General features: G+C 52.2%; 8 protein-coding genes across 8 annotated transcripts; 4 read left to right on the forward strand and 4 right to left on the reverse strand.

Moving 5' to 3' along the window:
• Nucleotides 1-505: 505 nt before the first annotated feature.
• Nucleotides 506-1,710, forward strand: A1O5_11735 (uncharacterized protein; the record flags this gene model as incomplete). The annotated part of the gene is made up of 2 exons (XM_007752306.1): nucleotides 506-524; nucleotides 599-1,710. The coding sequence occupies 2 exons, from the start codon at nucleotides 506-508 to the stop codon at nucleotides 1,708-1,710; spliced, it is 1,131 nt and encodes a 376-aa protein (XP_007750496.1).
• Nucleotides 1,711-2,428: 718 nt separating this feature from the next.
• On the reverse strand, nucleotides 2,429-2,761 carry A1O5_11736 (uncharacterized protein; the record flags this gene model as incomplete). The annotated part of the gene is made up of 1 exon (XM_007752307.1): nucleotides 2,429-2,761. The coding sequence occupies one exon, from the start codon at nucleotides 2,759-2,761 to the stop codon at nucleotides 2,429-2,431; it is 333 nt and encodes a 110-aa protein (XP_007750497.1).
• A 402-nt stretch (nucleotides 2,762-3,163) lies between these two features.
• On the forward strand, nucleotides 3,164-4,255 carry A1O5_11737 (uncharacterized protein; the record flags this gene model as incomplete). Its single annotated transcript, XM_007752308.1, has 1 exon — nucleotides 3,164-4,255. One exon carries the CDS (start codon nucleotides 3,164-3,166, stop codon nucleotides 4,253-4,255), a length of 1,092 nt encoding a protein of 363 aa, XP_007750498.1.
• Nucleotides 4,256-4,982: 727 nt separating this feature from the next.
• On the forward strand, nucleotides 4,983-6,464 carry A1O5_11738 (uncharacterized protein; the record flags this gene model as incomplete). Its single annotated transcript, XM_007752309.1, has 1 exon — nucleotides 4,983-6,464. The coding sequence occupies one exon, from the start codon at nucleotides 4,983-4,985 to the stop codon at nucleotides 6,462-6,464; it is 1,482 nt and encodes a 493-aa protein (XP_007750499.1).
• Nucleotides 6,465-7,360: 896 nt separating this feature from the next.
• A1O5_11739 (uncharacterized protein) lies at nucleotides 7,361-7,723 on the forward strand (the record flags this gene model as incomplete). The annotated part of the gene is made up of 1 exon (XM_007752310.1): nucleotides 7,361-7,723. The coding sequence occupies one exon, from the start codon at nucleotides 7,361-7,363 to the stop codon at nucleotides 7,721-7,723; it is 363 nt and encodes a 120-aa protein (XP_007750500.1).
• Nucleotides 7,724-9,198: 1,475 nt separating this feature from the next.
• On the reverse strand, nucleotides 9,199-10,365 carry A1O5_11740 (uncharacterized protein; the record flags this gene model as incomplete). Its single annotated transcript, XM_007752311.1, has 1 exon — nucleotides 9,199-10,365. The coding sequence occupies one exon, from the start codon at nucleotides 10,363-10,365 to the stop codon at nucleotides 9,199-9,201; it is 1,167 nt and encodes a 388-aa protein (XP_007750501.1).
• A 461-nt stretch (nucleotides 10,366-10,826) lies between these two features.
• On the reverse strand, nucleotides 10,827-11,969 carry A1O5_11741 (uncharacterized protein; the record flags this gene model as incomplete). The annotated part of the gene is made up of 4 exons (XM_007752312.1): nucleotides 10,827-11,343; nucleotides 11,404-11,468; nucleotides 11,525-11,871; nucleotides 11,909-11,969. The coding sequence occupies 4 exons, from the start codon at nucleotides 11,967-11,969 to the stop codon at nucleotides 10,827-10,829; spliced, it is 990 nt and encodes a 329-aa protein (XP_007750502.1).
• An 870-nt stretch (nucleotides 11,970-12,839) lies between these two features.
• On the reverse strand, nucleotides 12,840-13,847 carry A1O5_11742 (NADPH2:quinone reductase; the record flags this gene model as incomplete). The annotated part of the gene is made up of 1 exon (XM_007752313.1): nucleotides 12,840-13,847. One exon carries the CDS (start codon nucleotides 13,845-13,847, stop codon nucleotides 12,840-12,842), a length of 1,008 nt encoding a protein of 335 aa, XP_007750503.1.
• Nucleotides 13,848-14,176: the final 329 nt, after the last annotated feature.

A 14,176-nucleotide genomic window follows, 5' to 3' on the forward strand; every position in this document is an offset into this window, starting at 1 on the left:
AGGTGATCACGTTGGATATGCAGAACTTACAGGTAGCCTCCACATCCCAAGTGATACTATGATTGTCAGCATTGTTTGGAGTTAAAAAAGGGTGGTGGAAAATGGCGATTGGGCTCATGAGGCTGTCAGTTACCTAGTTAGGCAAAACGCAGCCTCGCCAGCTCACCCCTCACCGCGGGGTCTTATGGCGGCGCCGAATCCGTGTGTCGATTGAAAGGGGGCCCAACTGCTGTCGCAACGCATTTTGTAAATAGGAGTTTGGTATTTCTGATGTCTAACTCAGGCAGCAATATTTAGGGCCGAGAAGATACGACAGTGACTATACCCTACCTAGGTATCGTTGAAAGTTCTCTGTCCTTGACGCATAAATATCGTCTCTCCTTCATCCTCCGTTCTCAATCCGAGCACCTCACAACTCGAACAGTAGTCTCCTGTCACATCTGCAACACATCAGCCGGTCCTAATTGCCTCTTCAGGCACACTCTAAAGGCACGAGTCCACCAGCATGCAGTCCGGAATCACAGGTAAATTGTCATCTTCGCCTGCGCGTGGAATACACTATTTGTGAGACTGATCATCATCTTTCTTCTACCCACAGCCTCCTCCGACCTTCACTCGGCATTCACCACCTTTACCAGCGACACCTCTCTCTTCTGCCTCCCCGCCGGCATAACTTCCGAATCTCTCACGCCTTTGCCGGTAATCCGCTTTCCTTCCTCCCATTCCGGCCTCTTCAATAGCATCCATACTCTCTCTGACCTCCTCACACCGACCGATCCCCTCTACTTACTCCTGCGTCGTGCTCCCAATTCCAATGAGCTGATAGCAATAACATACATTCCTTCACGTGCCCCAGTGCGGCAAAAGACTCTCTTTGCATCTACACGTACCACGCTCATGCGCGAACTCGGTTCAGAAAAATTCTCCGAGACTGTCTTCTTAACCGAGAGGGAAGAGATACTCGATCCCGCGCAATGGGATGAACGTTCCAAGGGCTCTGCCGCTGCGAGCGGTGGAGTCCCTACTTCCAATGCCAGGGGAGGTGTTGATGCCGGGTTACTGAGTGTGGAAGAGAGGGAATTGCAAGCTGTGAAGCGAGCTGAAGAAGAAGAGAGACATGGGACACGAGGGAGAGATTTGATGGGCGAAGGAGGAAGCGGTGCGGGACAAGGGAAAGGTGGTGTGATGATGAAGATTGCAGACGAAGCCAAGTCTGCGTTGACCGGGTTCAAGAGCACTGACAGTTCGGAAGGCAATATGGCAGTGTTCGGGATTGATATCGCTACTGAAGAGATTCAGCTGTTGTCCACGAATTCCGGTGTTCTGCCAGGTGCGGTGGCTGGAAAGATTCCAGGGGATCGACCGAGTTATACATTTTACAATGCACAGGGTGTGCCGGGAAGTATATTCATTTATGTATGTCCCGGCACGAGTAAGATCAAGGAAAGGATGATTCATGCAAGCTCAAGGCTGGGGATGACGAAACTCGCTGGGTGGGAAGGCGTCGAGATTGTGAAGAGGCTGGAGGCTGGGGATCCAGACGAGTTAGGTGGTGAGAGGTTGGAGCACGAGGTCAAGGCCTTGATCGCCGCTGTAAGTGTCACCGGTGGAGTTGCTGGTGTAGAAGGCGGCGACAACTCGGCTCCCGAGTCAGGAACGGCAACACCCAGAGGAGGATTTGCCCGACCAAAAAGGCCAGGGAAGAGGTGATGGTGAAATGAGTTGTATTCGGCAGCAGGACAGCCGTCCCAGGTGGGAAAAGGGAGTTCGCATCACGCACTTGCAAAACAACTTCACTTCTTCGAGTCATATGCGGCGCTGATCTGAGTTCCAAGACAAACGCAACCAAAGAGATTGGACGAAGAGAGCGAAGAACAGATTGAAACAAGTCGCTGGTCGCGTCGAAGCCCCTTCATTCACTGGCTTGTTGATTTTGAAGCTGCCCTCCTTCTCCGAGAACTTCAACTTTGCCTCCATTCTCTGTATTATTCCCAGCTTTGAACCCCGAACGACCCAACACGGGCGATTTTGCTCTGCTCGGCATCAAATATGTGATTTGCGCCCCTGACCTCGAATTCATCACTGACGTTAAATGCGGTCCTTCTGTGTGATCTGAGAACTGCCGATGCAGATGACAGGATCATCTCCGTGAGGAGATGTCACCCAGACCTAGATCTCCTCCTAGGGAGAATCAAGAGTCGACACTGGGTTGCCACAATATTCCGACATGCTTTGGCGGGATTCCTGTGTCTCAGCCGAAGCTTTCGTAGTGCGCCTGTGCCTGGACATCACTTGAGGCTGTATCATCTCCCCCCAGAGCCAAGGCACTGCATATCGAGCTTAGAATGGTCACTCCGTTTGGCTTGAACTGGCAGATTTCAGCGCATCGCAAGCTTCCCTCCCCTGGATCCAAGGCATCGCCGTATTTCTAATACTGTTGACTTCTGAAATTCTTCTTTTGATAGAACAGATCCGTCCTCGAAGATCCCAGGTTAATGATCTTCGGGCACCCGTCCCTGTCTTTTTCCAGCCTCGTGCACTCGAAGCAGTAGAATGCGTCAGAGATTCCTTCGCCGCCGCAGACGATACATTTGTTCTGGTAGTTGCCGAAGGAGCATTCGTCGCAGATTCGGACAAGAGTTGTGGGGCGCACGTAGGAATCGCAGACGGGGCATTTGCCGTCGCACTTGTCGCAAAGGCGGCCGATCGAGATGCCGGGGGCTTTGCGGCACATCACCAAGTCGGGATGATGACGCGACATTGTTGTGGTGTTATTTGCAGGGGTTTAACGAAGGTGGCTAGAGGTGATATGTGGTTGTGAGTGATTGAGGGAAGAGTGAGTTAATGTAAGATGTTGTACTTTTAATAGCTGTGCCGGGTATGCGAGACAGAAATCAGAAACGCATCGAAAAAAGTCCCGCCCCGCAGCCTTGCGCGAATTTCTAAGCCTCGTCCTCTTCCCCGCAACAGCCAAAAGCGGCACGTGCAGCCAGGAAAACATCTGTGGAGCTCCGCCTGCAAGCCCCATTCGATGTTTCTGCATCTCATTCATATCGACAGCCTGATTGCCCAAGCACCCTACTTGAGGGAGTAAGGAGCACAGGCTTTGCGCACTACAGAGTATAGACTGAGCCATTTCGTCATTTTGTTCGTCCCGCGCACAATGATATCCTCAGCTGTCCTGATCCCCGAGGAACCCCAGGTCGATCATGCAGAGCAAAATGGCTCCCTAAAGCGTCGTCAATCCTCCGTCTCCGAATCCTCAGATTCAAACAAACGCCCTCGCCTTGACTCTCAGACATCGGCAACTGCATCGAACAATGGCGGTGCCTCACCGACGGCGCCATCAGCATCCTCCCCAGCCACTGCAACAGCCGGAGGAGGACATCCATCGGCAATGTCTCCTCCTCCGCCTCGCCGGCGACAAACATCTTCGAGCCTAGAACAGGACAAATCGCGCAATCGCCGACTCTTCGGTGCCTTGCTCGGCACCCTTTCCCAATCTTCAAATGCTCCCAGAAGATCCTCCGCCGGAACAAAATCAAACAGCTCGACAACGCCGCTAAATGCTCGACGCGAAGAAATCGAGTCTCGCCAACGGGAGCGGTTAAAGCGTGAGTCCCATGAAATTGCCGAATCTGCGCGCCTCAAAAGGGAACAACTCGAACGTGAGCGACGTTTTGAACAGTTGCGCTGGGATGAAGAAGCAATGAGATTGAGACATAGGAATATGAGAGCTGCCGCGGGATTTTTGCAGACAAAGGCAGAGCCGCGACTATATTATAAACCCTGGGAATTGCGCGACTCCGAGGAAGACGCAATTAAACAGCAGATTGAGGAAGTGGACGCGAGGATTCAGCGAGAAGCAGACGAGTTTGAGGAGAAAAAGAAGGTGAGCGGAGAGGAATTTAAAAGAGAAAGGAAAAAGGATAAGGACACTGAGCAACCGCCGGGTTCGATAACAAGCCCGCCTAAAGCTAGCAGCACGGAGAAAGTGGATGATCGCCAGAATGCTGAAGGGGAGGCCGATAACCAGACATCTAGAGATGAGCGATCAAACCCTGGTGGTGAAGAGAGGAATGAAGGTGATCAACCTTCCCCGCGCGAGTCATCTGGTCCTTCGAAAGACAATGATGTTCCGGCGAACACCAACGAAATCGAAAGGCGACGCAGCAGCAGTAGCAAGGACCAGGACGACCATGATCATGGCGGCGAAGAACTCGAGCGGGGACAGGAGGATGATGTAATATACTGAGCCCGCATATTTTGGGGTTCGACGTCCACAATCGTGTCAGCTACATATCACTTCGTTGGATGTTGCTCTGGAAAGAAAAGAGCAGGCAGGAGACCCCGAGCGCATGGAGCAACATTGCATAGAGTGCATGTTTCTCGACAGGAGTGTTACAAATGCCAATGGCTATCCGTGGGAGCCCGCAATGGAATCAGTTCCTTGACCAACCGCTCTAGGAGATATCTGCCCTAACAAGCGTAAGAGTACCCTGCACCTAGGTATTGGGTTTTCAGCTTGGCGGGCGTATAATTTCCATCGACGGTTAGTATGACGATTCGTCGGACTGCGGTGGGCAGGCTTATGTCATCGTACCACGTGCAGGACCCGTTGCTTTTCCTCTCGGGCCGAGTTCGTCATCAAATCAATTCGCCTGCATTTCTTTTCTTCCTCTTCCCATTCTCTCTCTACAGGTAGGCCTGTTGGCTATAGCAGGACCACAGCAAGGTCCTGTACCTTTCTCCAGGCCGTTTCATAGTCTTTTGGTTACACAAAAGTGATCTACTGCTTATGCTATCATTCTTCGATTTTCTGACCTTCAAACGTGTCATCGCCATACATCATACACTAGCTCGTGAACGGAACTGCTTGGCGTCGTGACTTTTGAGAGGAAATTCAATGCTATTTGATCTGTCTGTCGATCTGGGCCTCATATTCGTCGAGAATGGAGCCACGCGTCACGACAAGCGACAAGATGTCTGAGACTTCCTCTATCAACGTTCTGACCTTGAATTGCTGGGGACTGAAATATATCGCCAAACACCGGAGCGAACGTTTATCCGAAATAGGCAATCGCCTTGCTACCTTTTCTCCTCAACTTGATATCGTTGGCCTGCAGGAATGCTGGACATTTGCCGACTACCAATCCATCCGAGACAGCACTCGTTCTTTCCTTCCGTACGGCAAATTCTACCATTCCGGCATCTTCGGTGGTGGTTTGGCCATCCTCAGTCGATGGCCGATCATAGAATCTTCTATGTATCGTTATGCTCTCAATGGCCGACCGCAGGCCTTTTTCCGCGGCGACTGGTTTGTCGGGAAGGGCGTCGCATGTGCCAGGATTTCACTGCCCGATGGCGTCAGTATTGAAGTTTTCAATACACATTTGCATGCCCCGTATGAAAGGGAACCGAACGACAGCTACATTTGCCATCGTACAGCACAAGCATGGGAAATTGCTAAACTCATGCGGGCAGCTTCCGATAGAGGCAGCCTAGTCATTGGCCTGGGCGATTTCAACATGGTCCCACTCAGCTTTGCACATGTCCTGGTGGAAAGCCGAGCTGGCGTTCAGGACGTCTGGCGAGTAATGAAACCTGGAAGCAGCATCGGTGCCAGCGTGGATCCGCCTGAAAAGGAGCGGAGAAAACGGATGGGTGAAGAAGAGACTCCGAACGTCGAGACAAGTCTTGGGGAGCATGGCCACACGTGCGACTCTATCTTGAACACTTGGCGGTGGAACAAGGCCCATCAGAAGCAGCTGGCGCAAGGCCAGGACCGGAAAGTCTCAAGCACGGATTTGGATCCAAAAGCAAAGCGACTGGACTACATCTTCTTTAGCGGTATTAGCAAGGGTTGGAGAGTTGCCGATGTGAAAGTTGCGCTGACTGGAAGACACTCGACTCTCCTCTGTTCGTTGAGCGACCATTTTGCTGTGCATGCGACGTTAGAGAGGAGCCAAAGTCAACCACCTACTCCTGCTGGAATTGAAGCCCATGCAGCCTTGCACAGCTCGAGCGCAGAAGACCCTAGTCTTCAGACGGCGGATTTTGAGGAAAAGGATTTCGTCAAAGCAATATCCGACATACCCACGCACAGCCAGATCGGCCAGGACTTCTACAGAGACATTCTCGCCATGATCCACAAATACACATTGCGGGAGAGGAAACAGCGACGTAATGGTCTTCTGCATTTCGTTGGCTCCGCGTTGGTGTCAATTGGCTGCTTCATCGCCATCTGGTGGTCACCCCGGAACTTTGTGTCCTTCATTTTGATTTTGCTAAGCAGCTTGGGCCTGATGGCTGGCACACTACATGGATTAATCGGGGGGCTCTTTGTGGGGTCCGAACTGAGAGCCCTCGCCGAGTTCGAGTGGGAAGTTCGAAATGCGCTATGCCTTGCAGGCGGTCCGGCCTTGGATGATCGATCATTCAAGTTGAAAGACTGGTACGACTGAAGACGACGAGGGTTTATCCATGTGCAGGAATGTCCCTAAGAGCATCAATAGCTGGTCGACGGGTGACCTTTAAATTGCTTGGACAAGCGCCTCGCGACAATGGCGCTTAAAGCCACCAAACAACAGTGGGAGCTGCAGTCGACGAATGGAGAGAAAAACACCTGTGGAATTCGAAACACGCCCTGGGAGCAGAGTTGGCAGCTTGAAGAGGAATATGGAAGGAAATTGTGGGTGTCGCAAGTGTTGTGGGTGTGTGTTGGTGTGTGTTGTCTCTTTGCCTTGATCATCCGACCGAATTGCTCTGTTGGCGATGCGATTGGATTCGCAACGCACGCACCTCGACACCCCCAAAAGGGCCAAACTCCCACTCTCACTCTCCTCGATCACGTCAACCCTTTCACCCTCCATCTCACAACCAACACCTTCTCCTATTCTGCTCTTTATCTCAATCCGGTCGCCTAGTCGTTATTGATCAACGGGATTATTTTCAGGAAGTTAGCACGCCTCAATTCCAAGGTACGTACACATGTCTTCTATCTTATCCGGTGTTGTTGCGCTACAGCTTGGAGCTGGTTGCCTGCGAAGCGCCTCCCACCACTGCTTTGCCATTCCTCCCGTGACTCATAAGGCGTCGCGAGCGCCTTATCCGTCGTGATTCTAAGTATTATAAATATTGCTCGTTTGCCCACCAAGTTGTGGCCATATCTTCTTCTCCCGCGTCACTCGGCGCCTTGTCACCCCCGCTTTTGGGCAGGTCAACCACGACTGCAGTCACTTTACAAGCTGACACGTCGCCTTATCTAGTGTCTCAAAACCGCGTCCTCACCGTCCCACCCACATACAACTATCAAAAACCATATCCACACAAGCCCAACCAGACAAAACCCGCACCAACAATGGCCCAAACCCGCGGCGCAACCGGCCACTCCAAGCCAAGAGTCTTCACCACCGTCTCGACTGAGCCTGTCCGCAAGCGGCAGACCACGGCCGCCACCACGGGTGGCACTACCAAAAAGCGTAAGACCGCTTCCAAGAAAGCAGGTGCAACGACGGCCAACGCAGGCGTGACGAAGAAGCGGGCGCCTGCGACGCACCACAAGAGAAAGCCCACACTCGCGGATAAGGTCGAGGGCGCGGTTGAGAAGGTCGTCGGTATTGTCGAGGGAAAACCTGGCAAGAAGGCCGCAGGCACGAAGAAGATGAGAGGCACGGATGGGAAGGGGAGTAAGGTGGCAAAGACTGCGAAGATCGAGGCATAAAGAGGAGTTGGCCTTGGTCTGGAGATGGAGAACATATACGGAGTTATGTTGGTCGATATGATATGATCAGAGAACCTTGGAGTGCTGGTCTGATCCTCTTTGATACGGGTATGTAACATGCATGCTGAGCTGATTTCTCCTCCCCCTCCCTCCGACCAGCTGGAATGACATGGCATTGCATGGCACAACATGGGATTTTCGCCCGGCCTCAATGGAATGGATGGATCTATTCTATCTCATCCGCACACCCCCCTCTCCTTCATCACGATTCATTCCGACCTTCGTATCAGGCTCAGGCTCAGGCTCAGGCTCAGCAAACGACATGACATGACGACGGATGGGAATGGGAGTCCGCGACGATTCACTACGCACATGATCTTCTGGTTCTGGCCCTGGATAACTGGCACCGCAAGCGGAGCCCCATCGTAGCTACATATCACCTAACTACATACAGATACAGGTACACATGTATGTGGGGGACTCGCTGGTGAGCTACACATAATATTTACCTTAAATAGCGTGGGAAATTGTCTTGTGCAAGTCACAGCCAGTGAACATTTTGTTTCCGGTTCTTTTTGCTTTACTTTGCTTTTGCTTTTGCTTCGACTTTGGCTTCGACTCCACGAGCAAGCATCATGACTTCTTCCCGGCCTCTCTCAACACCCGACAGGAATAGACTGCACAGTACAGTCTCGCCAGCGCCGCAGCGCCCTCCGTCTCACCTGATCTGAGCTGAGCTGAGCTGAGCCGACCTCGTCCTAGATATACTCAACATATCACTATGTTCAAGTCTGGGTATCCTCGATCGTTTGATTAGCAGGCTAGGTATGCGTCTCGTACATACGTGTTTACGGAGTACATACGCTGCAGAAGCGAATAGATCGCTTACGATGTACCGTCGACACAAAGCGGGCTGTGTGTTTGCTGGATCATCGTTCAATGGCTGAGTGGCCGGTTGGTAGGTGTCTTTGGCGAGCCGCCGTTGGAATTGTACCGAGTACCGTATACTACTTCATGAAGGGAACATTTGAATTTGTACTCGGTGATTGCATTTTTTTTCTATCTGCTGGCGCAATAATTCTTGCATGGTGCCTGTGGGTATCCCCTTTCACTCGCAAAATCCATTCTCTCAACTTGGGAATAATCACATAACGCCGCCTTGTTGATTTCGAGAATGTCACTACTCCCGTCCTTTCCTTTCCCTTTCGTTCAGCAACGAGGTATTTGTGACCCTCGTACCCCTTTTGCACCAGCCCTATTTTGCGTACCCAAACCAAATACCCCATTCCAGTGTAATCTGCCCGCCCTCCAATGCGCAACAATGTTCGACGTACAATACAATCTAGTCGTCACTTCATGCGTCGTGCTTAGCCTTTGATTCATTCGTCTCATGCAGTTGCTGTCGTTGGTGCAATTGATATCAAGCTCCAGCCAGATCTGGCAAACGCAAGTCTTTGTAGAGACGCGGTTCTCTATCAGTCATCTAGACTATCCCGTCTGTCCCTTCTGTACCCGCCCGCTCTTGGCGGTCCTTGGCCACTCAAGCTCGGAAGCGGATGATGATAGCTCTTAGTATTTTGACTTTGCACACTTTGCACATCAAAATCCTGCTGGGCGTGGAACGATCCAGGCACCGTGCGGATGGGGCGTTGAGGGCTGGCACTCTTGTTCGGTGAATGATATCTGGCTGGACGAGGAATAGGCGATGGCGCAGCAGCTGGTGGCGGAGTCGAAACGCTGAAGCCGTCTTCTTGGCCGTATGAGAAATCACGCCGTGATTGACGTTTCTCAGGACTATGTTGACGAGAAGATGATGCTTGTCGGTTGCTGTTGCTGGCTATGTCACTGCCGCCACGATCTGTCTCGGTATAGTCGGTGCCGTAGAATTGAGCGTCCGAGTCCTTGTTGAGACCACCCACCCGTGCAGGCTTTTCATGTCGATACGCCCGGACATCGTAGTCATGGCCACCTTCCCAGGGTGCTTCCTTGGCTTCTCGGATCTTCTTCTCTTTGGGCGTCTCTTTTTTCTTCTTGGACTGTTTCTCCTTGATGATCGGTGCTTCGGAGGACAGCTCGGTCATTGTCTCTGTCATGCCTTCGGTCATGGTATCTGGTATTGTCGCCGTGTCTTTGTCTGAATATCCATCGCCTACAACGCTTCCGCCACCCAGCCTCGTGCTCTTGGTTGCGTTACTTAGAGTCGTTCCATTGGGACCCTTGCGTCTCAAGACGGTAGATTTATATTCCTCCCAGTCACCCTTGCGCCATTTGAAACCACCGTTCTTGGCCCAGAAAAAGAACCAAATGGCACCGAGTACAAAAGAAGCCCCAATGATTGCAAAGAGCGCCTGGATGCCTTTCATGTTCATGTCGTTGGGGTTGATCGACCCAGCACCCGGGTTCGGGTCCTGTGTCTTGTGTGCGTCTCTTGCGGTGAGAATGTTATAGGTGTCCATTGGAGAAAGAATCAAGGAGGAGTCATCATTTCGAGGGGGTAGAGAGTGGTCGATCTGTTGCGGGAAGGTGTCTCGCCTGGTAAAGGTAGTCGTCTGGAATCCATTAAGCTCGGTCGAGCGAGCATCGAGTTCGAGGGAGGAGAATTTGAGGTCAGGAATATCGATGTTGGAGATGACAGGAGCCATTATGGCAGAAAGGAGAGCAAGAATGCTCTCAGCTCCAAATCACTGTCAGTGCAGCTGTGTCCTGTGCAATAAACAGAAGATGGTTTGTGTGAAAGAGATAGGCGAGGGACAATGTCTCCGGTGGGTTGCGTTACACTCACTGACAGCTTAATGGCGTGGAAGTTTTGTGAAAGGTTAGAAATGATATTTCAGTACCGGGCAGGGTAGAAGAGAAACTCACGTCTCGAAGATGTTTCCGTTTGCAAAAAGTCTCTTGTATGGCTGTGAATATGTGGTGGCAGGGAGAAAGTGAAGTGGCTGGGCTGACAAGGCTGGGGACTGGTTGGGCGAGGCTGCACCATGAGTTTTGTCGGATGATGATGACGTCATTGTTGATAAACCCCGCATCAGGAATAGCCTCGTTTCCGCAGCAGCCTCCCAAAAGTTCATTCTTCTTGATCTCCTGACTCGGCACTTTACATTTATCTCGACTGGCTCAAGAATTCGACCAGCCCAACTTCGTTGTGCTTGTAACCTAGCTTCTCTGCCCGACGTGATGCAAACATGACATTGCTTGCCATCAGCATTGGCAACTCGCCCTCGCCTGCTTCCTCCAAAGTCACACTTCTGGCTTGAGGGCTTGGGACGAGTCCTTCAGTATGCAGAACCTTCGCAAAAGCCTCAGACGCATTCTTCCAGGGAATTTCCTCCCCGCCAATCAGGAAGCATCGCTCGTAGACAGACCCTTGAGGAGTATCGTCCTGCAATGCAAGATCCAACACCTTCAGCATGAATGGGGCTATGGCGTTGACATGGAGGCAGTTGAAGATGGCACTTCCCTCTCCGATATATGGCACAAATCCCAGCTCTTTGGCTTTCTCGCGGAAGATCAATTGGACCACTCCCAAGGCTGGAACTGGGCCTGCGGCTTCGCCATATATTCCTGAGGGAAAGACAATATAGGTTCCGATCTTGCCTCGTTTGCCGGCGTTTAAAATCCTGCCCGCAACAAACTGTCAACCAAGGATATGACATTCTTACGCTCAAGAAAAGGCTTACACAGTGTCAGGCCCACCGTTGAGCATAGAAGGATTGATTAGCTTCATGTCTTCCGGATTGTTGTCCTGTTTGCAAATCAGCAGCCTGCCTCATGCAGCTCATCGCCTGTCATTTCGCTCACATCCCAGATCTTCGCTTCGGGGTGGAACGCCCCATCCGTCCACCTTTTATCCACAAAATTACCAGCTCCACTCATATGCATGAGCGTTTTCTTCTTCGTTTCCGGCTGCTGATTCAACCCTTCCACGATCGCCTCACTCAAGGGCACATCCCACGACGAACCCACGTTGATTACGACATCGTGTTCTTTGGCCAATGCGATGATCTTGTCCCTCTCGTCGAAAGTACCATGTACGATCCGTTGAACACCGGCTGTCTCGTATAGGTACACATCGAGGGCGTTGTTGCGCAAGAAAACCGTGACCGGAAGATTAGGATATTCTTCCTTGAGGGCCAAAACAACGTGAGCTGAGAACAGGTCAATTATCGAATCAGTAGACGGAACAAGCAAGGAGGAACTTGCAGCCAACGAGGCCCGTTACACCGAAAAGCAAGATTGAAGGCATGACTGTTCGGGGACCGCTGTGTTCAACGTTGCAACAACGAGGGAGTGGTACACAACTAATGGCAAAGGTAGGCGACAGAGGACCTCTGTTTCCAAAGATAAATTGAACACTCGTTACCAACGGAAGCCACCTCCGTTCTAACAGCAAAGGACTTTGAGCGTGAGTTATTTTCAGTTCAGCTTGAAGAGTGCAGCCCTCTATTGAGAGGGTACATCAAGCACCTCAACAAAACATCGGACTTTATACTCTTGACTCTGAGCAAATTACCTTGCGACGACCGCAATATTCTACATCGTCCACCATCCTGCCACGCCTCCCTCGTGGTATTGTTGTTAATCTGGTGACCAAGCGAGCCACCGGGATTCGGGCCAGCGGCCTGATCACAGCTCCCGACAGATCCACGTCTCCAGGTCCATCAGCCACCAGTTTACGCTGCGTGTACAGCTCTACTTGCTTGCCATGCCTCTATTATGCACAGAGAATTGTCTTCATAAGCAACGCTGCGGCTTTGTGGGTTCCCCCTTAAAAAGGAAGGACATCCATACCTCTTGCTCTTATTGGTGCCCCAGAAAAGTTGCCGTTTTGAGCCAATGGGCACGGTCGAGTCGGCCTGAGAAATAGATGCTATTATCAAGCAGACGAGGGGTGTTTCTGAAAAATGGAGTATCAATCTTGATAGAAGCTGATGAAGTATCAATAGTATCGATGCACATTGTTTCTGGTTTGGCCCGCTTTCATTTCTGACTTTTCATCTCCGTTCTGCTACAGTCAACCAGCCACCCACGATTGTTTTCTTTCGCCAGCATATCTCATTTCCCGCCGTTCACGCATGTTTATTTATTTATTTTTTAAAGTTCGCCTGATTGTACTCTAATCCACGGTGCAGATCAACTTGCCCATGGTCTGGTTACTCTCCAACATCCTGTGGGCGTCCTGGATGTCCTCCATCTTGAAGACCTTTTCGACAATGACCTTGAAGCGGCCGTCGATGAACCTGGGCAGGGCGTGCTCGACGAGCATGTCGCGCAGCCGGCCCTGGTAAGTTTCGTCGCGGCTGCGGAGGCTGGAGCCTTCGTAGCGGAGGCGTTTGCGCAGGAAGCGCGAGATGTCGACAGGCTTCTGCACGACGTTGCCGCCCAGATTGCCCAGGTTGACAATGTGGGCGTCGCGCGCGGCGGCCTCGAGGTTTTGATCAAAGTACCCGGCCCCGATGAAGTCGACGATCAGGTCCACGCCCTTGCCGCCCGTGTACTTGAGCAGGGCCTGCGCCCAGTCGCCTTCCTTGTACGAGAAGCCCTCGGTCGCGCCGAGCGTCTTGCAGAACTCGATCTTCTCCCGCGAGCTCGCCGTCACGTAGATGGCCGAGGCGTTGTCGGCTTTGGACAGCTGGATGCCCGCGATGGACACGCTCGATGCGCCCGCGTGCCACAGCACAGACATGCCCGGCTTGAACTCGCCGACCAGGTACAGCGCTTGGGTGGCGGTGATCCACGTCTCGGGAATACCCGCGGCCTCTTCCCAGCTGAGTTCCTTGGGCTTGTGCACCAGCATGTGCGTGCTGACGGCGATGTACTCGGCATAAGCACCGCCGTAGGCCAGCCCAAAGACCTCGTCGCCGACGTTGAACCCCAGCTCCGGCTCGCAGCCGAAGGATTCAATGGTGCCGGAGAACTCGACGCCCATGATCGGGCCGGCCTGCGGCGGTAACGGATAGCCCCCCTCGCGCTGCATGAGATCCATGCGATTGAGACCGAAGGCCTTGACTTTCACGAGAGCCTGACTGCCCTTGGGCACGGGTTTGGGGATGTCGGGGTTGATGAAGAGAGCCGAGATGGGGCCCTTTCCGCCCTTGATGTCGACCGCGCGCATGGTTGCCATGGTTCTTGTGGCTGTGCTCGTGGCTGTTCGTCGGGAACGACTTTGGAAAACGGGTCCGGCAACGGTCCTGTTATTATGCCTGCTACAGCTAGCACTGCTTAGCGTTGCTGCTACCACTGGCGATGATGATAATGCCGAGAATGTTCTCCTTTTTGTGCCGGGAGAAGTCTGCAAGATATTTAAAGACGGAAAACCGTGTTGTTGGACTCGAAGAATTGCTGAGAACGGAGAATATCCGGCCCTTAGCCGTTGGAGACGCGGGATTTCTAATGCGACCCTCGAGCAGACGGTTGCCGTCGAGCTCATTCGAATTCGACAGTGAGACAGAG

This window comes from Cladophialophora psammophila (assembly GCF_000585535.1).
Source record: "Cladophialophora psammophila CBS 110553 chromosome Unknown aczJe-supercont1.28, whole genome shotgun sequence".
In the NCBI taxonomy this organism is placed as follows: domain Eukaryota; kingdom Fungi; phylum Ascomycota; class Eurotiomycetes; order Chaetothyriales; family Herpotrichiellaceae; genus Cladophialophora; species Cladophialophora psammophila.